General features: G+C 48.4%; 1 protein-coding gene and 1 long non-coding RNA gene across 2 annotated transcripts in view; one reads left to right on the top strand and one right to left on the bottom strand.

Annotated features, from left to right (window-relative positions):
* The window catches only part of LOC127920478 (probable JmjC domain-containing histone demethylation protein 2C), a 63,462-nt gene extending 37,253 nt beyond the window's left edge, over positions 1-26,209 (bottom strand). The window contains exon 1 of the mRNA XM_052504563.1: positions 25,806-26,209. Within this exon, the coding sequence (XP_052360523.1) occupies positions 25,806-25,967 (162 nt within the window). The 5' untranslated portion in view covers positions 25,968-26,209. The remainder of the gene's footprint in view (positions 1-25,805) is intronic.
* On the top strand, positions 15,499-18,108 carry LOC127920479 (uncharacterized). Its single transcript, XR_008106357.1, has 5 exons — positions 15,499-15,648; positions 17,046-17,150; positions 17,256-17,513; positions 17,821-17,934; positions 17,991-18,108. It is a non-coding gene; the product is annotated as an uncharacterized LOC127920479 (long non-coding RNA).
* Positions 26,210-26,534: the final 325 nt, after the last annotated feature.

The raw sequence follows: 26,534 nt of genomic DNA, 5'->3' as shown, positions 1-26,534 counted from the left end.
ACAGGATGTGAGGCTCAGACAGGATGTGAGGCTCAGACAGGATGTGAGGCTCAGACAGGATGTGAGGCTCAGACAGGATGTGAGGCTCAGACAGGATGTGAGGCTCAGACAGGATGTGAGGCTCAGACAGGATGTGAGGCTCAGACAGGATGTGAGGCTCAGACAGGATGTGAGGCTCAGACAGGATGTGAGGCTCAGACAGGATGTGAGGCTCAGACAGGATGTGAGGCTGATCCGGCAGAAATCCCCTTCCCCACTGCTGCTGCTGCGCCAGAAATAGCTGAGGAAAATAAACTAAACATTCATCAGTAGAAACGCTGAAACATCTTCACCCACCACTTCAACTATTCCCCTGGTCTCTGAGAAATCAAAACATTCAACGATTCCCCTGGTCTCTGAGAAATCAAAACATTCAACGATCACCAATCACAGACATGGTGTAGTGAAGTCCATCTTCACCCACCACTTCAACGATTCCCCTGGTCTCTGAGAAATCAAAACATTCAACGATTCCCCTGGTCTCTGACCAATCACAGACATGGTGTAGTGAAGTCCATCTTCACCCACCACTTCAACGATTCCCCTGGTCTCTGAGAAATCAAAACATTCAACGATTCCCCTGGTCTCTGACCAATCACAGACATGGTGTAGTGAAGTCCATCTTCACTTTGTGGACAGATTTATTCAAAAGAACAACTCTTCTCCAACTACTTTGGATTTTGTGACACTAAGGACTATCTGCTTATTCAGACATGACCATAGTATAGACAACCATGTTGGAGGGAAAAGAAGAAAAACAGCAGAGTGATTTGTATGGTGGTTCTAGAATGCAGCACAGCAAGGTCCTCCTCCGCGGTAAATCTCCCTACAACGTGTAACAGGTCCTCCTCCGCGGTAAATCTCCCTACAACGTGTGGCAGGTCCTCCTCCACGGTAAACCTCCCTACAACGTGTAACAGGTCCTCCTCCACGGTAAACCTCCCTACAACGTGTGGCAGGTCCTCCTCCACGGTAAACCTCCCTACAACGTGTGACAGTAAATCTCCCTACAACGTGTGACAGGTCCTCCTCCACGGTAAACCTCCCTACAACGTGTAACAGGTCCTCCTCCACGGTAAACCTCCCTACAACGTGTAACAGGTCCTCCTCCACGGTAAACCTCCCTACAACGTGTAACAGGTCCTCCTCCACGGTAAACCTCCCTACAACGTGTGGCAGGTCCTCCTCCACAGTAAACCTCCCTACAACGTGTGACAGGTCCTCCTCCACGGTAAACCTCCCTACAACGTGTGGCAGCTAAACCTCCCTACAACGTGTGGCAGGTCCTCCTCCATGGTAAACCTCCCTACAACGTGTGGCAGGTCCTCCTCAACGGTAAACCTCCCTACAACGTGTGACAGGTCCTCCTCCAAAACCTCCCTACAACGTGTAACAGGTCCTCCTCCAACAGGTAAACCTCCCTACAACGTGTGGCAGGTCCTCCTCCACGGTAAACCTCCCTACAACGTGTAACAGGTCCTCCTCCAAAACCTCCCTACAACGTGTGACAGGTAAACGTGTAACAGGTCCTCCTCCACGGTAAACCTCCCTACAACGTGTGACAGGCCTCCTCAACGGTAAACCTCCCTACGTGTGGCAGGTCATCCTCCACGGTAAACCTCCCTACAACGTGTAACAGGTCCTCCTCCACGGTAAACCTCCCTACAACGTGTAACAGGTCCTCCTCCACGGTAAACCACAAAGTGTGGCAGGTCCTCCTCCACGGTCCTACCCATGGTAAACCTCCCTACAACGTGTAACAGGTCCTCCTCCACGGTAAACCTCCCTACAACGTGTAACAGGTCCTCCTCCACGGTAAAACCTCCCTACAACGTGTAACAGGTAAACATCCATGGTAAATCTCCCTACAACGTGTGGCAGTTCCTCCTCCACGGTAAACCTCCCTCCGTGTAACAGGTAAGCCTCCATGGTAAATCTCCCTACAACGTGTGACAGGTCCTCCTCCACGGTAAACCTCCCTACAACGTGTAACAGGTCCTCCTCCACGGTAAACCTCCCTACAACGTGTAACAGGTAAACCTCCCTACAACGTGTAACAGGTCCTCCTCCACGTAAACCTCCTCAACGTGTAACAGGTAAACCTCCCTACAACGTGTAACAGGTCATCCTCCACAGTAAACCTCTCTACAACGTGTCAGGTCATCCTCCACGGTAAACCTCCCTACAACGTGTAACAGGTCCTCCTCCACGGTAAACCTCCCTACAACGTGTAACAGGTCCTCCTCCACGGTAAACCTCCCTACAACGTGTAACAGGTAAACCTCCCTCCAACTTGTAACAGGTCCTCCTCCATGGTAAACCTCTACGTGTGGCAGATCATCCTCCACGGTATACCTCCCTCCAACACGGTCCTCCTCCATGGTAAACCTCCCTACAACGTGTAACAGGTCCTCCTCCACGGTAAACCTCCCTACAACGTGTAACAGGTCCTCCTCCACGGTAAACCTCCCTACAACGTGTAACAGGTAAACCTCCCTCAACGTCAGGTCCTCCTCCACGGTAAACCTCCCTACAACGTGTAACAGGTCCTCCTCCATGGTAAACCTCCCTACAACGTGTGACAGGTCCTCCTCCACGGTAAACCTCCCTACAACATGTAACAGGTCCTCCTCCACGGTAAACCTCTACAACGTGTGGCATTCATCCTCCACGGTAAACCTCCCTACAACACGGTCCTCCTCCACGGTAAACCTCCCTACAACGTGTAACAGGTAAACCTCCCTACAATGTGTGGCAGGTCCTCCTCCACGGTAAACCTCCCTACAACGTGTAACAGGTAAACCTCCCTACAACGTGTAACAGGTCCTCCTCCACGGTAAACCTCCCTACCGTGTACAAAACCTCGTGTAACAGGTACGGTAAACCTCCCTCTAACAGGTCATCCTCCACGGTAAACCTCCCTACAACGTGTGGCAGGGCCTAACAGGTCCTCCTCCAGGTCATCCTAAAACCTCCCTACAACGTGTAACAGGTCCTCCTCCACGGTAAACCTCCCTACAACACGTCCTCCTCCACGTAAACAGGGTCCTCCTCCACGGTAAACCTCCCTACAACGTATGTCCTCCTCCACGGTAAACCTCCCTACAACAACAGGTCCTCCTCCACGGTAAACCTCCCTACAACGTGTGACAGGTCCTCCTCCACGGTAAACCTCCCTACAACATGTAACAGTTCCTCCTTCACTGTAAACCTCTCTACAACGTGTGGCAGGTCATCCTCCACGGTAAACCTCCCTACAACACGGTCCTCCTCCACGGTAAACCTCCCTACAACGTGTAACAGGTAAACCTCCCTACAACGTGTAACAGGTAAACCTCCCTACAACGTGTAACAGGTCCTCCTCCACGGTAAACCTCCCTACAACGTGTAACAGGTCCTCCTCCACGGTAAACCTCCCTACAACGTGTAACAGGTAAACCTCCCTACAACGTGTGACAGGTCCTCCTCCACGGTAAACCTCCCTACAACGTGTAACAGGTCCTCCTCCACGGTAAACCTCCCTACAACGTGTAACAGGTCCTCCTCCACGGTAAACCTCCCTACAACGTGTAACAGGTCCTCCTCCACGGTAAACCTCCCTACAACGTGTAACAGGTCCTCCTCCACGGTAAACCTCCCTACAACGTGTAACAGGTCCTCCTCCATGGTAAACCTCCCTACAACGTGTAACAGGTCCTCCTTCACGGTAAACCTCTCTACAACGGTAACAGGTCCTCCTCCACGGTAAACCTCCCAACAACGTGTGGCAGGTCCTCCTCCACGGTAAACCTCCCTACAACGTGTAACAGGTCCTCCTCCACGGTAAACCTCCCTAAACGTGTAACAGGTCCTCCTCCACAGTAAACCTCCCTACAACACGGTCCTCCTCCGCGGTAAACCTCCCTACAACGTGTAACAGTCCTCCTCCGCGGTAAACCTCCCTACAACGTGTAACAGGTCCTCCTCCGCGGTAAACCTCCCTACAACGTGTGACAGGTCCTCCTCCATGGTAAACCTCCCTAACATTCTACAGAGCATTGTAACTGTATACAGTCACTTGTTCTCTGACGTAGCTAAGAGGATCTGACTGGTAAGACAGCTCTGTGTATCAGCCTCTAGTTATTCTCTACTAAGATAAATATTACTCATCTGTATCGTTCTGCTTCTATAGATCTGGTTCTACAGGTTTTACAATTTTGATAATTTATGGTTTATTATTTCAGAGACGTGGCAATCTGGAACGTATATAACACTATTCAAACTCGACATCGCTGAAATATTTCACTGTGTTGAAACAATAACAGACCCATATCTTTCACTGTGTTGAAACAATAACAGACCCATATCTTTCACTGTGTTGAAACAATAACAGACCCATATCTTTCACTGTGTTGAAACAATAACAGACCCATATCTTTCACTGTGTTGAAACAATAACAGACCCATATCTTTCACTGTGTTGAAACAATAACAGACCCATATCTTTCACTGTGTTGAAACAGACCAGTCTATTTCACTGTGTTGAAACAATAACAGACCCATATCTTTCACTGTGTTGAAACAATAACAGACCCATATCTTTCACTGTGTTGAAACAATAACAGACCCATATCTTTCACTGTGTTGAAACAATAACAGACCCATATCTTTCACTGTGTTGAAACAATAACAGACCCATATCTTTCACTGTGTTGAAACAATAACAGACCCATATCTTTCACTGTGTTGAAACAATAACAGACCCATATCTTTCACTGTGTTGAAACAATAACAGACCCATATCTTTCACTGTGTTGAAACAGACCAGTCTATTTCACTGTGTTGAAACAATAACAGACCCATATCTTTCACTGTGTTGAAACAATAACAGACCCATATCTTTCACTGTGTTGAAACAATAACAGACCCATATCTTTCACTGTGTTGAAACAATAACAGACCCATATCTTTCACTGTGTTGAAACAATAACAGACCCATATCTTTCACTGTGTTGAAACAATAACAGACCCATATCTTTCACTGTGTTGAAACAATAACAGACCCATATCTTTCACTGTGTTGAAACAATAACAGACCCATATCTTTCACTGTGTTGAAACAATAACAGACCCATATCTTTCACTGTGTTGAAACAATAACAGACCCATATCTTTCACTGTGTTGAAACAATAACAGACCCATATCTTTCACTGTGTTGAAACAATAACAGACCCATATCTTTCACTGTGTTGAAACAATAACAGACCCATATCTTTCACTGTGTTGAAACAATAACAGACCCATATCTTTCACTGTGTTGAAACAATAACAGACCCATATCTTTCACTGTGTTGAAACAATAACAGACCCATATCTTTCACTGTGTTGAAACAATAACAGACCCATATCTTTCACTGTGTTGAAACAATAACAGACCCATATCTTTCACTGTGTTGAAACAATAACAGACCCATATCTTCTGTGTTGAAACAATAACAGACCCATATCTTTCACTGTGTTGAAACAATAACAGACCCATATCTTCTGTGTTGAAACAATAACAGACCCATATCTTCTGTGTTGAAACAATAACAGACCCATATTCAGCCATGTCCTCGTTTTCTTTTCCCCAGCTGAAACAAGCCTTTAAATCACGTGTGGTGTTGGTTACATCCTTCAAATGGAGACCAGAAGCATCCCATCTCCCTCGAGACGCGAGGCGGGCATCTCCACCAAACACACACACCATCAATTGCAGGCAGTACATTGTCGGGCAAACCACGTTGTGCAGGGATATTTACAAGATAATATCTGGGATGTGTTTCTTTTACATAGTGTCCCACCCCTCTGTTACAAAATGATTAAGCCCTATGCTCATTTGAATAGTCAATGATAACATATCAAGACCCAGATAAAGGTTTTAACTCACTCAGGAGGACAAGGATTCTGTCTCAAATGGAGACTCTCCTCGGTGAGTGATCGGCCACAACAAGGAGAAAGCTGGCCGTTTCTGGGTTACAGATCACACTGCAGCTCCTTGGCTCAGGCTCAAACATCTGTTAATGGGTCAAGTTTCCCCTCCACTGTCTGGAACCCATCAACGGAACCCATAGAACACCGCCAGCGTTCCAGAGCTCCAAACAAATCATTCTGGTTCACACCAGAGAAACAGACCTTGAGCCCTGAATGTAAAGGGCCACTTGGTGTTCCAGATGTCTAGTCAAGGTCCTTCAGGCTAGATAACATTCAGGACGCCAGAGTAACAAACATGACGACAGAGAGAAAATACAATACACTTTAATGATCTGTGTGTGTGAACTTTAAAAAGTAGGCTAGGGCTGCATTCAGAACACACACCATATACTGAGCTATCTGGAAATAGCTGCAGGATTAAACATTACATCAAAAATATTACATTTCTGTAGCTGCTTTAAGGAAATACCTGCACTCAACATGTGTAATACGTTAGGAGATAAAGTAGATCCTTCATTTCACCAGTCACATTATGAAGCTTCCCGTAGTTCCCCAGAACAGCTGGGCCAGTCACATTATGAAGCTTCCCGTAGTTCCCCAGAACAGTTGGGCCAGTCACATTATGAAGCTTCCCGTAGTTCCCCAGAACAGTTGGGCCAGTCACATTATGAAGCTTCCCGTAGTTCCCCAGAACAGCTGGGCCAGTCACATTATGAAGCTTCCCGTAGTTCCCCAGAACAGCTGGGCCAGTCACATTATGAAGCTTCCCGTAGTTCCCCAGAACAGCTGGGCCAGTCACATTATGAAGCTTCCCGTAGTTCCCCAGAACAGCTGGGCCAGTCACATTATGAAGCTTCCCGTAGTTCCCCAGAACAGCTGGGCCAGTCACATTATGAAGCTTCCCGTAGTTCCCCAGAACAGCTGGGCCAGTCACATTATGAAGCTTCCCGTAGTTCCCCAGAACAGCTGGGCCAGTCACATTATGAAGCTTCCCGTAGTTCCCCAGAACAGCTGGGCCAGTCACATTATGAAGCTTCCCGTAGTTCCCCAGAACAGCTGGGCCAGTCACATTATGAAGCTTCCCGTAGTTCCCCAATATTGACAGGGGCAGTGTGTCGTCCATATTGACAGGGGCAGTGTGTCGTCCATATTGACAGGGGCAGTGTGTCGTCCATATTGACAGTGTGTCATCCATATTGACAGTGGCAGTGTGTCGTCCATATTGACAGTGTGTCGTCCATATTGACAGGGGCAGTGTGTCGTCCATATTGACAGGGGCAGTGTGTCGTCCATATTGACAGTGTGTCGTCCATATTGACAGGGGCAGTGTGTCGTCCATATTGACAGGGGCAGTGTGTCGTCCATATTGACAGGGTGTCGCAGTGTTGATATTGACAGTGTGTCGTCCATATTGACAGTGTGTCGTCCATATTGACAGGGGCAGTGTGTCGTCCATATTGACAGGGGCAGTGTGTCGTCCATATTGACAGGGGCAGTGTGTCGTCCATATTGACAGGGGCAGTGTGTCGTCCATATTGACAGTGTGTCGTCCATATTGACAGTGGGCAGTGTGTCGTCCATATTGACAGGGGCAGTGTGTCGTCCATATTGACAGTGTGTCTCCATATTGACCTGTCCATATTGACAGTGTGTCGTCCATATTGACAGTGTGTATATTGACCATATTGACAGGGGCAGTGTGTACGTCCATATTGACCCCTGTGTGTATTACCATATTGACAGGGGTAGTGTTACGTCCATATTGACCCCTGTGTACCTCCATATTGACAGGGGTAGTATTACCTCCATATTGACAGGGGCCCCCTGTATATATTACCTCCACTATTGACAGGGGCAGGTGTATATATATATTGACAGGGGCACTAACCTGTCCCCCATATTGACAGTGTGTACTCCCATATTGACAGGGGCAGTGTGTAACCCATATTGACAGGGGCAGTGTGTACCCCATATTGACAGTGTGTCTCCATATTGACAGTGTGTCCCATATTGACAGGGGCAGTGTGTCGTCCATATTGACAGGGGCAGTGTGTTACCTCCATATTGACAGTGTGTCCCCATATTGACAGGGGCAGTGTGGTACCCCTGTGTATATTGACAGGGGCAGTGTGTCCCCCATATTGACAGGGGCAGTGTGTCGTCCATATTGACAGTGTGTCCCCCATATTGACAGGGGCAGTGTGTCGTCCATATTGACAGGGGCAGTGTGTCGTCCATATTGACAGGGGCAGTGTGGTACCCCATATTGATAGTGTGTCGTCCATATTGACAGGGGCAGTGTACCCATATTGACTCAGTGTGTGGTACCATATGTATAGTGTGTCCTCCATATTGACCCCAGTGGCAGTGTGGTACCCCATATATGACAGTACCCCTGTATATATTACCTCCACTAACCTGTACCCCTGTATATATTACCTCCACTAACCTATACCCCCTGTATATATTACCTCCACTAACCTGTACCCCCTGTATATATTACCCCCTCCACTAACCTGTACCCCCACATATATTACCTCCACTAACCTGTACCCCTGTATATATAACCTCCACTAACCTGTACCCCTGTATATATTACCTCCACTAACCTGTACCCCTGTATATATTACCTCCACTAACCGGTACCCCTGTATATATTACTCCACTAACCGGTACCCCTGTATATATATATATTACCTCCACTAACCTGTACCCCACACATTGACTCAGTAATGGTACCCCCTGTGTATATGACCTCCACTAACCGGTACCCCACACATTGACTCAGTAATGGTACCCCCTGTGTATATTACCTCCACTAACCGGTACCCCACACATTGACTCAGTAATGGTACCCCCTGTGTATATTACCTCCACTAACCGGTACCCCACACATTGACTCAGTAATGGTACCCCCTGTGTATATTACCTCCACTAACCAGTACCCCACACATTGACTCAGTAATGGTACCCCCTGTGTATATTACCTCCACTAACCGGTACCCCACACATTGACTCAGTAATGGTACCCCCTGTGTATATTACCTCCACTAACCGGTACCCCACACATTGACTCAGTAATGGTACCCCCTGTGTATATTACCTCCACTAACCGGTACCCCACACATTGACTCAGTAATGGTACCCCCTGTATATATTACCTCCACTAACCGGTACCCCACACATTGACTCAGTAATGGTACCCCCTGTGTATATTACCTCCACTAACCGGTACCCCACACATTGACTCAGTAATGGTACCCCCTGTGTATAGCCTCCTTATTGTTACTCTTATTGTTTTACTTTTAGTTTAGTACATTTTACTACAGGTATGATGTGAAATAAAGTGCTCAGACTCCTTTAAGAATAACAACCTGGCTGAATCTACTGGCCAACAATCTACTGCACAATGACTGACGCAATGTCAACAAGTACTTTGTACTAAACACATTGATTGTTAATCCACAGCAAACTCTATAGGATGCCACACAGCAGAGGCTGGGCAACCCCCAACTAACCCCCAGACTGATTATCTAGACAGAGCTCCAGATACGACCCAGTGTGTCAGACCAAACCCCAGTATGTTCACCATCGGAAACAGACTGCGAGACCCACTACTGGATGTATGGATTCCTGTGTGCTTCTCTAGAACATGTCAAATCACAGCATAGAACATGTCCCAGTCTGCTTCTCTCTAACATGTTAATATGTTCTTAATATGTTCTTAAATGACTTGCCTGGTTAAATAAAGGTAAAATTAAAATTAAAAAATATCAGGGGCTCAAACACCACCATGTTATAATATCAGGGTCTCAAACACCACCATGTTATAATATCAGGGTCTCAAACACCACCATGTTATAATATCAGGGTCTCAAACACCACCATGTTATAATATCAGGGACTCAAACACCACCATGTTATAATATCAGGGACTCAAACACCACCATGTTATAATATCAGGGACTCAAACACCACCATGTTATAATATCAGGGTCTCAAACACCACCATGTTATAATATCAGGGACTCAAACACCACCATGTGTTAATATCAGGGACTCAAACACCACCATGTTTAATATCAGGGACTCAAACACCACCATGTTATAATATCAGGGACTCAAACACCACCATGTTATAATATCAGGGACTCAAACACCACCATGTTATAATATCAGGGCCTCAAACACCACCATGTGTTAATATCAGGGTCTCAAACACCACCATGTTATAATATCAGGGTCTCAAACACCACCATGTTATAATATCAGGGTCTCAAACACCACCATGTTATAATATCAGGGTCTCAAACACCACCATGTGTTAATATCAGGGGCTCAAACACCACCATGTTATAATATCAGGGTCTCAAACACCACCATGTGTTAATATCAGGGTCTCAAACACCACCATGTTATAATATCAGGGTCTCAAACACCACCATGTGTTAATATCAGGGTCTCAAACACCACCATGTTATAATATCAGGGTCTCAAACACCACCATGTTATAATATCAGGGACTCAAACACCACCATGTTATAATATCAGGGACTCAAACACCACCATGTTATAATATCAGGGACTCAAACACCACCATGTTATAATATCAGGGACTCAAACACCACCATGTTATAATATCAGGGTCTCAAACACCACCATGTTATAATATCAGGGACTCAAACACCACCATGTGTTAATATCAGGGTCTCAAACACCACCATGTTATAATATCAGGGACTCAAACACCACCATGTTATAATATCAGGGTCTCAAACACCACCATGTGTTAATATCAGGGACTCAAACACCACCATGTTATAATATCAGGGACTCAAACACCACCATGTTATAATATCAGGGTCTCAAACACCACCATGTTATAATATCAGGGGCTCAAACACCACCATGTTATAATATCAGGGGCTCAAACACCACCATGTTATAATATCAGGGTCTCAAACACCACCATGTTATAATATCAGGGGCTCAAACACCACCATGTTATAATATCAGGGGCTCAAACACCACCATGTTATAATATCAGGGGCTCAAACACCACCATGTGTTAATATCAGGGGCTCAAACACCACCATGTTATAATATCAGGGGCTCAAACACCACCATGTTATAATATCAGGGGCTCAAACACCACCATGTTATAATATCAGGGACTCAAACACCACCATGTTATAATATCAGGGGCTCAAACACCACCATGTTATAATATCAGGGACTCAAACACCACCATGTTATAATATCAGGGACTCAAACACCACCATGTGTTAATATCAGGGGCTCAAACACCACCATGTTATAATATCAGGGGCTCAAACACCACCATGTTATAATATCAGGGGCTCAAACACCACCATGTTATAATATCAGGGACTCAAACACCACCATGTTATAATATCAGGGGCTCAAACACCACCATGTTATAATATCAGGGGCTCAAACACCACCATGTTATAATATCAGGGACTCAAACACCACCATGTTATAATATCAGGGACTCAAACACCACCATGTTATAATATCAGGGACTCAAACACCACCATGTTAATATCAGGGGCTCAAACACCACCATGTTATAATATCAGGGGCTCAAACACCACCATGTTATAATATCAGGGGCTCAAACACCACCATGTTATAATATCAGGGGCTCAAACACCACCATGTTATAATATCAGGGACTCAAACACCACCATGTTATAATATCAGGGACTCAAACACCACCATGTTATAATATCAGGGGCTCTCAAACACCACCATGTTATAATATCAGGGGCTCAAACACCACCATGTGTATAATATCAGGGCTATAATATCAGGGGCTCAAACACCACCATGTTATAATATCAGGGTCTCAAACACCACCATGTTATAATATCAGGGACTCAAACACCACCATGTTATAATATCAGGGGCTCAAACACCACCATGTTATAATATCAGGGTCTCAAACACCACCATGTTATAATATCAGGGAAAACACCACCATGTTATAATATCAGGGTCTCAAACACCACCATGTTATAATATCAGGGGCTCAAACACCACCATGTTATAATATCAGGGGCTCAAACACCACCATGTTATAATATCAGGGACTCAAACACCACCATGTTATAATATCAGGGGCTCAAACACCACCATGTTATAATATCAGGGACTCAAACACCACCATGTTATAATATCAGGGTCTCAAACACCACCATGTTATAATATCAGGGTCTCAAACACCACCATGTTATAATATCAGGGGCTCAAACACCACCATGTTATAATATCAGGGTCTCAAACACCACCATGTTATAATATCAGGGGCTCAAACACCACCATGTATAATATCAGGGACTAATATCAGGGGCTCAAACACCACCATGTTATAATATCAGGGACTCAAACACCACCATGTTATAATATCAGGGACTCAAACACCACCATGTTATAATATCAGGGACTCAAACACCACCATGTTATAATATCAGGGTCTCAAACACCACCATGTTATAATATCAGGGTCTCAAACACCACCATGTTATAATATCAGGGTCTCAAACACCACCATGTTATAATATCAGGGTCTCAAACACCACCATGTTATAATATCAGGGACTCAAACACCACCATGTTATAATATCAGGGACTCAAACACCACCATGTTATAATATCAGGGGCTCAAACACCACCATGTTATAATATCAGGGACTCAAACACCACCATGTTATAATATCAGGGGCTCAAACACCACCATGTGTTAATATCAGGGTCTCAAACACCACCATGTTATAATATCAGGGTCTCAAACACCACCATGTTATAATATCAGGGTCTCAAACACCACCATGTTATAATATCAGGGTCTCAAACACCACCATGTTATAATATCAGGGTCTCAAACACCACCATGTGTTAATATCAGGGGCTCAAACACCACCATGTTATAATATCAGGGGCTCAAACACCACCATGTGTTAATATCAGGGGCTCAAACACCACCATGTTATAATATCAGGGGCTCAAACACCACCATGTGTTAATATCAGGGGCTCAAACACCACCATGTTATAATATCAGGGACTCAAACACCACCATGTTATAATATCAGGGGCTCAAACACCACCATGTTATAATATCAGGGGCTCAAACACCACCATGTTATAATATCAGGGTCTCAAACACCACCATGTTATAATATCAGGGTCTCAAACACCACCATGTTATAATATCAGGGGCTCAGGGACTCAAACACCACCATGTTATAATATCAGGGGCTCAAACACCACCATGTTATAATATCAGGGACTCAAACACCACCATGTTATAATATCAGGGGCTCAAACACCACCATGTTATAATATCAGGGACTCAAACACCACCATGTTATAATATCAGGGACTCAAACACCACCATGTTATAATATCAGGGGCTCAAACACCACCATGTTATAATATCAGGGTCTCAAACACCACCATGTTATAATATCAGGGTCTCAAACACCACCATGTTATAATATCAGGGACTCAAACACCACCATGTTATAATATCAGGGACTCAAACACCACCATGTTATAATATCAGGGGCTCAAACACCACCATGTTATAATATCAGGGACTCAAACACCACCATGTTATAATATCAGGGACTCAAACACCACCATGTTATAATATCAGGGTCTCAAACACCACCATGTTATAATATCAGGGGCTCAAACACCACCATGTTATAATATCAGGGTCTCAAACACCACCATGTGTTAATATCAGGGGCTCAAACACCACCATGTTATAATATCAGGGTCTCAAACACCACCATGTGTTAATATCAGGGACTCAAACACCACCATGTTATAATATCAGGGTCTCAAACACCACCATGTTATAATATCAGGGTCTCAAACACCACCATGTTTAATATCAGGGTTATAATATCAGCTCAAACACCACCATGTGTTAATATCAGGGGCTCAAACACCACCATGTTATAATATCAGGGTCTCAAACACCACCATGTTATAATATCAGGGTCTCAAACACCACCATGTTATAATATCAGGGCTCAAACACCACCATGTTATAATATCAGGGGCTCAAACACCACCATGTTATAATATCAGGGTCTCAAACACCACCATGTTATAATATCAGGGTCTCAAACACCACCATGTTTAATATCAGGGTCTCAAACCACCACATCTGGACATATTCAGAATAAGATCAGAGGGAAAGGGTCAGTACAGAGATGGGTTGGAAGGTCTGGGAGACTGGGCCGTCTCAGAGAACAGGGTCAGTACAGAGATGGGTTGGAAGGTCTGGGGAGACTGGGCCGTCTCAGAGAACAGGGTCAGTCAGAGATGGGTTGGAAGGTCTGGGGAGACTGGGCCGTCTCAGAGAACAGGGTCAGTACAGAGATGGGTTGGAAGGTCTGGGAGGTCTGGAACAGGGTCAAACACAGAGATGGGTTGGAAGGTCTGGGGAGACTGGGCCGTCTCAGAGAACTGGGTCAGTACAGAGATGGGTTGGAAGGTCTGGGGAGACTGGGCCGTCTCAGAGAACAGGGTCAGTACAGAGATGGGTTGGAAGGTCTGGGGAGACTGGGCCGTCTCAGAGAACAGGGTCAGTACAGAGATGGGTTGGAAGGTCTGGGGAGACTGGGCCGTCTCAGAGAACAGGGTCAGTACAGAGATGGGTTGGAAGGTCTGGGCCGTCTCAGAGAACAGGGTCAGTACAGAGATGGGTTGGAAGGTCTGGGCCGTCTCAGAGAACAGGGTCAGTACAGAGATGGGTTGGAAGGTCTGGGGAGACTGGGCCGTCTCAGAGAACAGGGTCAGTACAGAGATGGGTTGGAAGGTCTGGGCCGTCTCAGAGAACAGGGTCAGTACAGAGATGGGTTGGAAGGTCTGGGGAGACTGGGCCGTCTCAGAGAACAGGGTCAATACAGAGATGGGTTGGAAGGTCTGGGGAGACTGGGCCGTCTCAGAGAACAGGGTCAATACAGAGATGGGTTGGAAGGTCTGGGGAGACTGGGCCGTCTCAGAGAACAGGGTCAGTACAGAGATGGGTTGGAGGTCTGGGGAGTCTGGGGAGACTGGGCCGTCTCAGAGAACAGGGTCAGTACAGAGATGGGTTGGAAGGTCTGGGGAGACTGGGCCGTCTCAGAGAACTGGGTCAGTACAGAGATGGGTTGGAAGGTCTGGGGAGACTGGGCCGTCTCAGAGAACTGGGTCAGTACAGAGATGGGTTGGAAGGTCTGGGGAGACTGGGCCGTCTCAGAGAACTGGGTCAGTACAGAGATGGGTTGGAAGGTCTGGGGAGACTGGGCCGTCTCAGAGAACTGGGTCGGTACAGAGATGGGTTGGAAGGTCTGGGGAGACTGGGCCGTCTCAGAGAACTGGGTCGGTACAGAGATGGGTTGGAAGGTCTGGGGAGACTGGGCCGTCTCAGAGAACTGGGTCGGTACAGAGATGGGTTGGAAGGTCTGGGGAGACTGGGCCGTCTCAGAGAACTGGGTCGGTACAGAGATGGGTTGGAAGGTCTGGGGAGACTGGGCCGTCTCAGAGAACTGGGTCGGTACAGAGATGGGTTGGAAGGTCTGGGGAGACTGGGCCGTCTCAGAGAACTGGGTCGGTACAGAGATGGGTTGGAAGGTCTGGGCCGTCTCAGAGAACAGGGTCAGTACAGAGATGGGTTGGAAGGTCTGGGGAGACTGGGCCGTCTCAGAGAACAGGGTCAGTACAGAGATGGGTTGGAAGGTCTGGGGAGACTCAGGAGATGCCTGTCTCAGAGAACAGGGTCAGTACAGAGATGGGTTGGAAGGTCTGGGCCGTCTCAGAGAACAGGGTCAGTACAGAGATGGGTTGGAAGGTCTGGGCCGTCTCAGAGAACAGGGTCAGTAGAGAGATGGGTTGGAAGGTCTGGGGAGACTGGGCCGTCTCAGAGAACTGGGTCAGTACAGAGATGGGTTGGAAGGTCTGGGGTCAGAGATGGGTTGGAAGGTCTGGGCCGTCTCAGAGAACAGGGTCAGTACAGAGATGGGTTGGAAGGTCTGGGCCGTCTCAGAGAACAGGGTCAGTACAGAGATGGGTTGGAAGGTCTGGGCCGTCTCAGAGAACAGTCTGGGTTGGAGGTCTGGCCGTCTCAGAGAACAGGGTCAGTACAGAGATGGGTTGGAAGGTCTGGGCCGTCTCAGAGAACAGGGTCAGTACAGAGATGGGTTGGAAGGTCTGGGCCGTCTCAGAACAGGGTCAGTACAGAGATGGGTTGGAAGGTCTGGGGTCTCAGAGAACAGGGTCAGTACAGAGATGGGTTGGAAGGTCTGGGCGTCTCAGAGAACAGGGTCAGTACAGAGATGGGTTGGAAGGTCTGGGCCGTCTCAGAGAACAGGGTCAGTACAGAGATGGGTTGGAAGGTCTGGGCCGTCTCAGAGAACAGGGTCAGTACAGAGATGGGTTGGAAGGTCTGGGCCGTCTCAGAGAACAGGGTCAGTACAGAGATGGGTTGGAAGGTCTGGGGAGAGAACTGGAGATGGGGTTGGAAGGTCTGGGCCGTCTCAGAGAACAGGGTCAGTACAGAGATGGGTTGGAAGGTCTGGGGAGACTGGGCCGTCTCAGAGAACAGGGTCAGTACAGAGATGGGTTGGAAGGTCTGGGCCGTCTCAGAGAACAGGGTCAGTACAGAGATGGGTTGGAAGGTCTGGGGAGACTGGGCCGTCTCAGAGAACAGGGTCAGTACAGAGATGGGTTGGAAGGTCTGGGCCGTCTCAGAGAACAGGGTCAGTACAGAGATGGGTTGGAAGGTCTGGGCCGTCTCAGAGAACAGGGTCAGTACAGAGATGGGTTGGAAGGTCTGGGCCGTCTCAGAGAACAGGGTCAGTACAGAGATGGGTTGGAAGGTCTGGGCCGTCTCAGAGAACAGGGTCAGTACAGAGATGGGTTGGAAGGTCTGGGCCGTCTCAGAGAACAGGGTCAGTACAGAGATGGGTTGGAAGGTCTGGGGAGACTGGGCCGTCTCAGAGAACAGGGTCAGTACAGAGATGGGTTGGAAGGTCTGGGGAGACTGGGCCGTCTCAGAGAACTGGGTCAGTACAGAGATGGGTTGGAAGGTCTGGGCCGTCTCAGAGAACTGGGTCAGTACAGAGATGGGTTGGAAGGTCTGGGGAGACTGGGCCGTCTCAGAGAACAGGGTCAGTACAGAGATGGGTTGGAAGGTCTGGGCCGTCTCAGAGAACAGGGTCAGTACAGAGATGGGTTGGAAGGTCTGGGCCGTCTCAGAGAACAGGGTCAGTACAGAGATGGGTTGGAAGGTCTGGGGAGACTGGGCCGTCTCAGAGAACAGGGTCAGTACAGAGATGGGTTGGAAGGTCTGGGCCGTCTCAGAGAACAGGGTCAGTACAGAGATGGGTTGGAAGGTCTGGGCCGTCTCAGAGAACAGGGTCAGTACAGAGATGGGTTGGAAGGTCTGGGGAGACTGGGCCGTCTCAGAGAACAGGGTCAGTACAGAGATGGGTTGGAAGGTCTGGGCCGTCTCAGAGAACAGGGTCAGTACAGAGATGGGTTGGAAGGTCTGGGGAGACTGGGCCGTCTCAGAGAACAGGGTCAGTACAGAGATGGGTTGGGAAGGTCTGGGGGTTGGAGAGAGAACAGGGTCAGTACAGAGATGGGTTGGGGAGGTCCGTCTCAGAGAACAGGGTCAGTACAGAGATGGGTTGGAAGGTCTGGGAGACTGGGCCGTCTCAGAGAACAGGGTCAGTACAGAGATGGGTTGGAAGGTCTGGGCTGGGCGTCTCAGAGAACAGGGTCAGTACAGAGATGGGTTGGAAGGTCTGGGGAGACTGGGCCGTCTCAGAGAACAGGGTCAGTACAGAGATGGGTTGGAAGGTCTGGGGAGACTGGGCCGTCTCAGAGAACAGGGTCAGTACAGAGATGGGTTGGAAGGTCTGGGGAGACTGGGCGTCTCAGAGAACAGGGTCAGTACAGAGATGGGTTGGAAGGTCTGGGGAGACTGGGCCGTCTCAGAGAACAGGGTCAGTACAGAGATGGGTTGGAAGGTCTGGGGAGACTGGGCCGTCTCAGAGAACAGGGTCAGTACAGAGATGGGTTGGAAGGTCTGGGGAGACTGGGCGTCTCAGAGAACAGGGTCAGTACAGAGATGGGTTGGAAGGTCTGGGCTGGGCGTCTCAGAGAACAGGGTCAGTACAGAGATGGGTTGGAAGGTCTGGGCTGGGCGTCTCAGAGAACAGGGTCAGTACAGAGATGGGTTGGAAGGTCTGGGCTGGGCGTCTCAGAGAACAGGGTCAGTACAGAGATGGGTTGGAAGGTAGCCTACTAGACTGGGCATCTCAGAGAACAGGGTCATACAGAGATGGGTTGGAAGGTCTGGGGAGAACAGGGTCAGTACAGAGATGGGTTGTCTGAAAAGAACAGAAGTGTAAGAGATGGGTTGAAGGTCTGGGCCGTCTCAGAGAACAGGGTCAACAGAGATGGGACATGAAGGTCTGGGAGACCTCTCAGAGAACAGGGTCAGTACAGAGATGGGTTGGAAGGTCTGGGAGACATCTCAGAGAACAAGGTCCTTGTCAGTACAGAGATGGGTTGGAAGGTCTGGGGATGGGCCGTCTCAGAGAACAGGGTCAGTACAGAGATGGGTTGGAAGGTCTGGGCCGTCTCAGAGAACAGGGTCAGTGAGATGGGTTGGAGGTCTGGAGAATGTTCAGAGAACAGGGTCAGTACAGAGATGGGTTGGAAGGTCTGGGCCGAACTCAGAGAACAGGGTCAGTACAGAGATGGGTATGGAAGGTCTGTCTGGGCCGTCTCAGAGAACAGGGTCAGCCAGAGATGGTGAAAGAGAGTCTGGGCCTCTCACAGGGTCAATGAGAGAGGGTTGGTGTCTGAAACATCAAAGTACCAAGCCAGAGAACAGGGTCAATACAGAATAAAGGTCTGGGGAGACTGGGCCAATCAGCAGAGAGGGTTGGAAGGTATAGTTTCAGGAAAGTATGATGTTCTCTGGGCAGTTTGTTGTTAGAGAACATTATGTCAAAGGTCTAATACTGGGTGTCTCAGAGAACAGGGTAAATAAGAGAAAAGGTCTGGGGAGACTGGGCCGTCAAGAGAACAGGGTCAGTACAGAAGATGGGTTGGAAGGTCTGGGGAGACTTCTCAGAAACAGGGTCACTACAGAGATTTTGGAAGGTCTGGGGAGACTAACCGTCTCAGAGAACAGGGTCAGTACAGAGATGGGTTGGAATTTGGGGAGACTGGGCCTTTCAGAGAACAGGGTCAAACAGAGATGGGTTGGAAGGTCTGGGGAGACTTGTTCAGAGAACAGGGTCAGTACAGATTTGATGGGTGCTGGGAAGATCTTGCAACTGGGGAGACTGGGCCTCCAGAGAACAGGGTCAGTACAGAGATGGGTTGGAAGGTCTGGGGAGACTGGGCCCCTCAGAGAACAGGGTCAGTACAGAGATGGGTTGGAAGGTCTGGGGAGACTGGGCCCCTCTCAGAGAACAGGGTCAGTACAGAGATGGGTTGGAAGGTCTGGCCGTCTCAGAGAACAGGGTCCCCAGATGGGTTGGGAGGTCTGGGCCGTCCCAGAGAACAGGGGCCCCAGAGATGGGTTGGAAGGTCTGGGGAGACTGGGCCTCCAGAGAACAGGGTCAGTACAGAGATGAGTTGGAAGGTCTGGGGAGACTGGGCCGTCTCAGAGAACAGGGTCAGTACAGAGATGGGTTGGAAGGTCTGGGCCGTCTCAGAGAACAGGGTCAGTACAGAGATGGGTTGGAAGGTCTGGGCCGTCCCAGAGAACAGGGTCACTACAGAGATGGGGTTGGAAGGTCTGGGCCTCCCAGAGAACAGGGTCAGTACAGAGATGGGTTAGAAGGTCTGGGCCTCCCGAACAGGGTCAGTACAGAGATGGGTTGGAAGGTCTGGGCCGTCCCAGAGAACAGGGTCACTACAGAGATGGGGTTGGAAGGTCTGGGCCGTCTCAGAGAACAGGGTCAGTACAGAGATGGGTTGGAAGGTCTGGGCCGTCTCAGAGAACAGGGTCAGTACAGAGATGGGTTGGAAGGTCTGGGCCGTCTCAGAGAACAGGGTCAGTACAGAGATGGCTTGGCCTCCCGACAGGGGCCCCAACCCCGGCGGGCTTGGCCTCCCGACAGGGGCCCCAACCCCGGCGGGCTTGGCCTCCCGACAGGGGCCCAAACCCCGGCTTTGCAATCTGGAAACCAGGGAGAGCCTTCTGTCATAGAACACAGACATGGCTGCCTTATGTTGTGGTACCGGTGGGGGAGGGGTGCTGCTGACCACCACTGGTCTCATGTTACATTCTGTCTCCCAGGGCAACAAAATAACATGTTCATTTCAAGTACCGTTATTGTCATAGTAAAATGATTGGTGTATTTTTTCTGAAACAAAAGTCATTGAAACAACTAGCTGGCCTACAAGCAGTCTGGTTTTAACAGTGATAAGAATGAATGAGTGTAGTCAAGGTGTTCTTGTTCAGATCCTACTCCTCAAAACATACTGTTGATTCTCCCTCCACACACACAGTACTGTTCAGATCCTACTCCTCCACACACACAGTACTGTTCAGATCCTACTCCTCCACACACACAGTACTGTTCAGATCCTACTCCTCCACACACACAGTACTGTTCAGATCCTACTCCTCAAAACATACTGTTGATTCTCCCTCCACACACACAGTACTGTTCAGATCCTACTCCTCAAAACATACTGTTGATTCTCCCTCCACACACACAGCTACTGTTCAGATCCTACTCCTCAAAACATACTGTTGATTCTCCCTCCACCACACAGTGCTCTGAACCAAACACTTGTAGAAGCTATTGTTGGCAACAACGGCGTGTCACAGCCTAGCTAGCTACACGTTTACAGATTCCCAACTCAGCAACACACAGCCAGACAGGCCTCTATTCACCCAGCCAGACAGTTCACCCAGCAACAAACACACAGCCAGACAGTACACACAGCCAGACAGTTCACCCAGCAACACACACACAGCCAGACAGTTCACCCAGCAACACACACACAGCCAGACAGTTCACCCAGCAACACACACACAGCCAGACAGTTCACCCAGCAACACACACACAGCCAGACAGTTCACCCAGCAACAAACACACAGCCAGACAGTTCACCCAGCAACAAACACACAGCCAGACAGTTCACCCAGCAACACACACACAGCCAGACAGTTCACCCAGCAACACACACACAGCCAGACAGTTCACCCAGCAACACACACACAGCCAGACAGTTCACCCAGCAACAAACACACAGCCAGACAGTTCACCCAGCAACACACACACAGCCAGACAGTTCAACCAGCAACACACACACAGCCAGACAGTTCACCCAGCAACACACACACAGCCAGACAGTTCAACCAGCAACACACACACAGCCAGACAGTTCACCCAGCAACACACACACAGCCAGACAGTTCAACCAGCAACAAACACACAGCCAGACAGTTCAACCAGCACACACACACAGCCAGACAGTTCACCCAGCAACACACACACAGCCAGACAGTTCACCCAGCACACACACACAGCCAGACAGTTCACCCAGCAACACACACACAGCCAGACAGTTCAACCAGCAACACACACACAGCCAGACAGTTCAACCAGCAACACACACACAGCCAGACAGTTCAACCAGCAACAAACACACAGCCAGACAGTTCAACCAGCAACACACACACAGCCAGACAGTTCAACCAGCAACACACACACAGCCAGACAGTTCAACCAACAACAAACACACAGCCAGACAGTTCAACCAACAACAAACACACAGCCAGACAGTTCAACCAGCAACACACACACAGCCAGACAGTGTAATTGTGTTGCTATTCTAACTACTGACACTAGTACAATGGCAAGTTGTGTGTGACATGATCTAATCTTAAATCCTTGTGTTCACTCAGCTGTTCATTCCTGGCTGATAAAAAAGGGGCCCAAAGTAAATGCAACTATTCATTTATCTGGCTACCTGTCAGACAGTATTCACGTAGGCTTCATTAGCAACACTGCTTTACCATTAGAAATCTGGCAACAAACAACAAATAGTGGGTTTTTACATGGGCCCTGTGATTTAGGACAAATCTGGAAAGATTTACCTATTTAGCCCGCACATTCAACATGTTTGTCCTCTATACAACTGGTGGGCATGCCAGTTAATATGCACTTCAGGTTCTAGACAATTATTGTACAAGGCTTGGAATTTCAGCCTTGATGTGGCTGCTAGGTCATTTAATCACAGGTCAGTGGTTCTGACGATTAATTTAGCCTTAATATGATTTTGGGAAACCGGTCCCAGCTATCTCTCTGCTTGCTTTACCCCTCTCGCTCTCCCATCTCTCGCTCTCCCATCTCTCGCTCTCCCCCATCTCTCTGTTATCTCTCTCTCGCTCTCCCCCATCTCTCTGTTATCTCTCTCTCGCTCTCCCCCATCTCTCTGTTATCTCTCCTACCATCTCTCTGTTATCTCCCTCTACCATCTCTCTGTTATCTCCCTCTGTTATCTCTCTGTTATCTCCCTCTCCCATCTCTCTGTTATCTCTCTCTCTCTCTCCCTCTCTGTTATCTCTCTGTTATCTCTCTCTCCCATCTCTCTGTTATCTCTCCTCCCATCTCTCTGTTATCTCTCTCTTCCCATCTCTCTGTTATCTCTCTCTCTCCCATCTCTCTGTTATCTCTCCTCTCCCATCTCTCTGTTATCTCTCTCTCTCCCATCTCCATCTCTGTTATCCCTCTCTCCCATCTCTCTGTTATCTCCCTCTCTCCCATCTCTCTGTCCCCTCTCTCTGTTATCTCTCTCTCATCTCTCTGTTATCTCCCTCATCTCTCTCTCTCCTCATCTCTCTGTTATCTCTCTCTCTCTCCCCCTCTCTGTTATCTCTCTCCCATCTCTCTGTTATCTCTCTCCCATCTCTGTTATCTCCTCCCATCTCTCTGTTATCTCTCTCTCCCATCTCTCTTATCTCTCTCTCTCTCCCATCTCTCTGTTATCTCTCTCTCCCATCTCTCTGTTATCTCTCTCTCCCATCTCTCTGTTATCTCCCTCTCTCTCTCTCTGTTATCTCTCTCTCCCATCTCTCTGTTATCCCCCCCCATCTCTCTGTTATCTCTCTCTCTCCCATCTCTGTTATCTCTCTCTTCCCATCTCTCTGTTATCTCTCTCCCCCATCTCTCTGTTATCTCTCTCTCCCATCTCTCTGTTATCTCTCCCATCTCTCTGTTATCTCTGTTATCTCTCTCCCCCATCTCTCTCTGTTCTCTCTCTCTCTCTCTCTCCCCATCTCTCTGTTATCTCTCTCTCTCCCATCTCCCCCTCTCTCCCCATCTCTCTGTTCTCTCTCTCTCTCCCCCATCTCTCTGTTCTCTCTCTCTCTCTCTCTCCCATCTCTCTGTTATCTCTCTCTCTCTCTCTCCCATCTCTCTGTTATCTCTCTCTCTCTCTCTCCCATCTCTCTCTGTTATCTCTCTGTTATCTCTCGCTCTCCCATCTCTGTTATCTCTCGCTCCCATCTCTCTGTTATCTCTCTCCCATCTCTCTGTTATCTCTCTCTCCCCATCTCTGTTATCCCTCTCTCTCTCTCTGTTATCTGTTATCTCTCTCATCTCTCTGTTATATCTCCCATCTCTCTGTTATCTCTCTCTCTCTCTGTCCTCCCATCTCTCCCATCTCTGTTATCTCTCTCTCTCTCCTCTCTGTTATCTCTCTCGCTCTCCCATCTCTCTTATCTCTCTCTCTCTCCCATCTCTCTGTTATCTCTCTCTCTCTCCCATCTTATCTCTCTCTCTCCCCCTGTTATCTCTCTCTCTGTTATCTCTCTGTTATCTCTCCCCATCTCTCTGTTATCTCTCTCTCTCTCCCCCATCTCTCTGTTATCTCTCTCTCTCTCTCCCCCCATCTCTCTGTTATCTCTCTCTCTCTCTCCCCCATCTCTCTGTTATCTCTCTCTCTCTCCCATCTCTCTGTTATCCTCCCTCTCTCCTCTCCCATCTCTCTGTTATCTCTCTCTCTCTCCCCTCTCTCCCATCTCTCTGTTATCTCTCTCTCTCTCCATCTCTCCCTCTCGCTCTCCCCCATCTCTCTGTTATCTCTCTCGCTGTCCCCCATCTCTCTGTTATCTCTCTCTCTCTCCCCATCTCTCTGTTATCTCTCTGTTATCTCTCTCTCTCTCCCCCATCTCTCTGTTATCTCTCTCTCTCTCCCCATCTCTCTGTTATCTCTCTCGCTCTCCCCCATCTCTCTGTTATCTCTCTCTCTCTCCCCCATCTCTCTGTTATCTCTCTCTCTGTCCCCCATCTCTCTGTTATCTCTCTCTCTCCCCCATCTCTCTGTTATCTCTCTCGCTCTCCCCCATCTCTCTGTTATCTCTCTCGCTGTCCCCCATCTCTCTGTTATCTCTCTCGCTGTCCCCCATCTCTCTGTTATCTCTCTCGCTGTCCCCCATCTCTCTGTTATCTCTCTCTCTCTCCCATCTCTCTGTTCTCTCTCTCTCTCCCATCTCTCTGTTATCTCTCTCTCTCTCTCCCATCTCTCTCTCTCTCTCTCTCTGCTGTCTCTCTCTCCCATCTCTCTGTTATCTCTCTCTCTCTCTCCCATCTCTCTGTTATCCCTCTCCCATCTCTCTGTTATCTCTCTCTCCCATCTCTCTGTTATCTCTCTCTCCCATCTCTCTGTTATCTCTCTCTCCCATCTCTCTGTTATCTCTCTCCCCATCTCTCTGTTATCTCTCTCTCTCTCTCTGTCCCCCTCTCTCTGTTATCTCTCTCTCCCTCTCTGTTATCTCTCTCTCCCATCTCTCTCTGTTATCTCTCTCTCCCCCATCTCTCTGTTATCTCTCTCTCTCCCCCTGTTATCTCTCTGTTATCTCTCTCTCTCTCCCCCATCTCTCTGTTATCTCTCTCTCTCTCCCATCTCTCTGTTATCTCTCTCTCTCTCTCCCATCTCTCTGTTATCTCTCTCTCTCTCTCCATCTCTCTTATCTCTCTCTCTCCCATCTCTCTGTTATCTCTCTCTCCTCTCCCATCTCTCTGTTATCTCTCTCTCTCTCTCCCATCTCCCCTCTCTCTCTCCCATCTCTCTGTTATCTCTCTCTCTCTCCCCATCTCTCTGTTATCTCTCTCTCTCTCCCTCATCTCTCCCTCCCATCTCTCTGTTATCTCTCTCTCTCTCTCCATCTCTCTGTTATCTCTCTCTCTCCCCATCTCTCTGTTATCTCTCTCTCTCTCCCATCTCTCTGTTATCTCTCTCTCTCTCCCATCTCTCTGTTATCTCTCTCTCTCTCCCATCTCTCTGTTATCTCTCTCTCTCTCCCCATCTCTCTGTTATCTCTCTCTCTCTCCTCTCTGTTATCTCTCTCTCTCTCCCTCTCTGTTATCTCTCTCTCTCCCCATCTCTCTGTTATCTCTCATCTCTCTCTCATCTCTCTCGGGTTTATTTGCTGTTAGACATCTCTGACTGTTGACACGCGCCCGACTAACGGTCAGTTAGCTAAACTAGCATAACGTCAGGTTTACGGTAGATAGATCAAGACTAACGTCTGACGCTACTGCCAAACAGTTATAAAAGATACAAAACTACATTTACTTCATACAAGATATATTATCTATGTATTTACTATAATTATATGCCAATAGCGACTGAAAACCAGCTAACGGCGTTAAGAAGCTAACTTAATCTTTACAAAGCCAAACCAACACCAAATGCCTCATCGGTCTACGGTCGGGCAAACCATTAAAAATAATATACAAATTCCTTACCGTCAACTCTGAATGGTTGTTGTCCCGGTGAGTAACGGCTCGGATGACCCCAGCTCGCCAGCCCCAGCGGCCGATATCCCGGAGATCCAGCGGCTCGTCTCCACCGACACACAGGAACCGCTTCCCAACCAGCTCCGGTCGCGTCTCCACCGCCATGGCCATCCACTGACAGCGAAAACAACCCCCTGGAAAACTCTTTCACCGACGGCCTATCGAGCTCACATGTACCACATTAAACTGTACTGAATAATCCAAAGAAACACATCAACTACCACTGTTATTTCGTCTTTAACGTGAAGCGTAACAACCCGGGGGGGATTTAAATTCCTTGCAGTCTCCACCCGTAAACAGTCGATCTTCAGCTCCGTGGCGAAACACTGTATCCCTCCGCTCCCACATCACTGCCGTGGCGATACACGGTATCCCTCCGCTCCCACACCACTGCCGTGGTGAAACACGGTATCCCTCCGCTCCCCGAGGTAGACCAACACTGGAGCACATCACTGCCGCGGTAAAACACGGTATCCCTCCGCACCCACATCACTGCCGTGGTGAAACATGGTATCCCTCCGCACCCACATCACTGCCGTGGTGAAACACTGTATCCCTCCGCTCCCCGAGACAGACGACCGTGTAACACCGCAGCAGCAGACTTCTCCGTCCGCCAGACACAGATCTATTCTCTATCACTGTTACAAAAATGGATATATCAAATCAAATCAAATTGGA

The sequence above is a fragment of the Oncorhynchus keta genome, unplaced genomic scaffold (assembly GCF_023373465.1).
Source record: "Oncorhynchus keta strain PuntledgeMale-10-30-2019 unplaced genomic scaffold, Oket_V2 Un_contig_1957_pilon_pilon, whole genome shotgun sequence".
Taxonomy (NCBI): domain Eukaryota; kingdom Metazoa; phylum Chordata; class Actinopteri; order Salmoniformes; family Salmonidae; genus Oncorhynchus; species Oncorhynchus keta.
The sequence above is the reverse complement of the archived record's forward strand: the minus strand, read 5'-3'. Positions and strand labels throughout refer to the sequence as shown.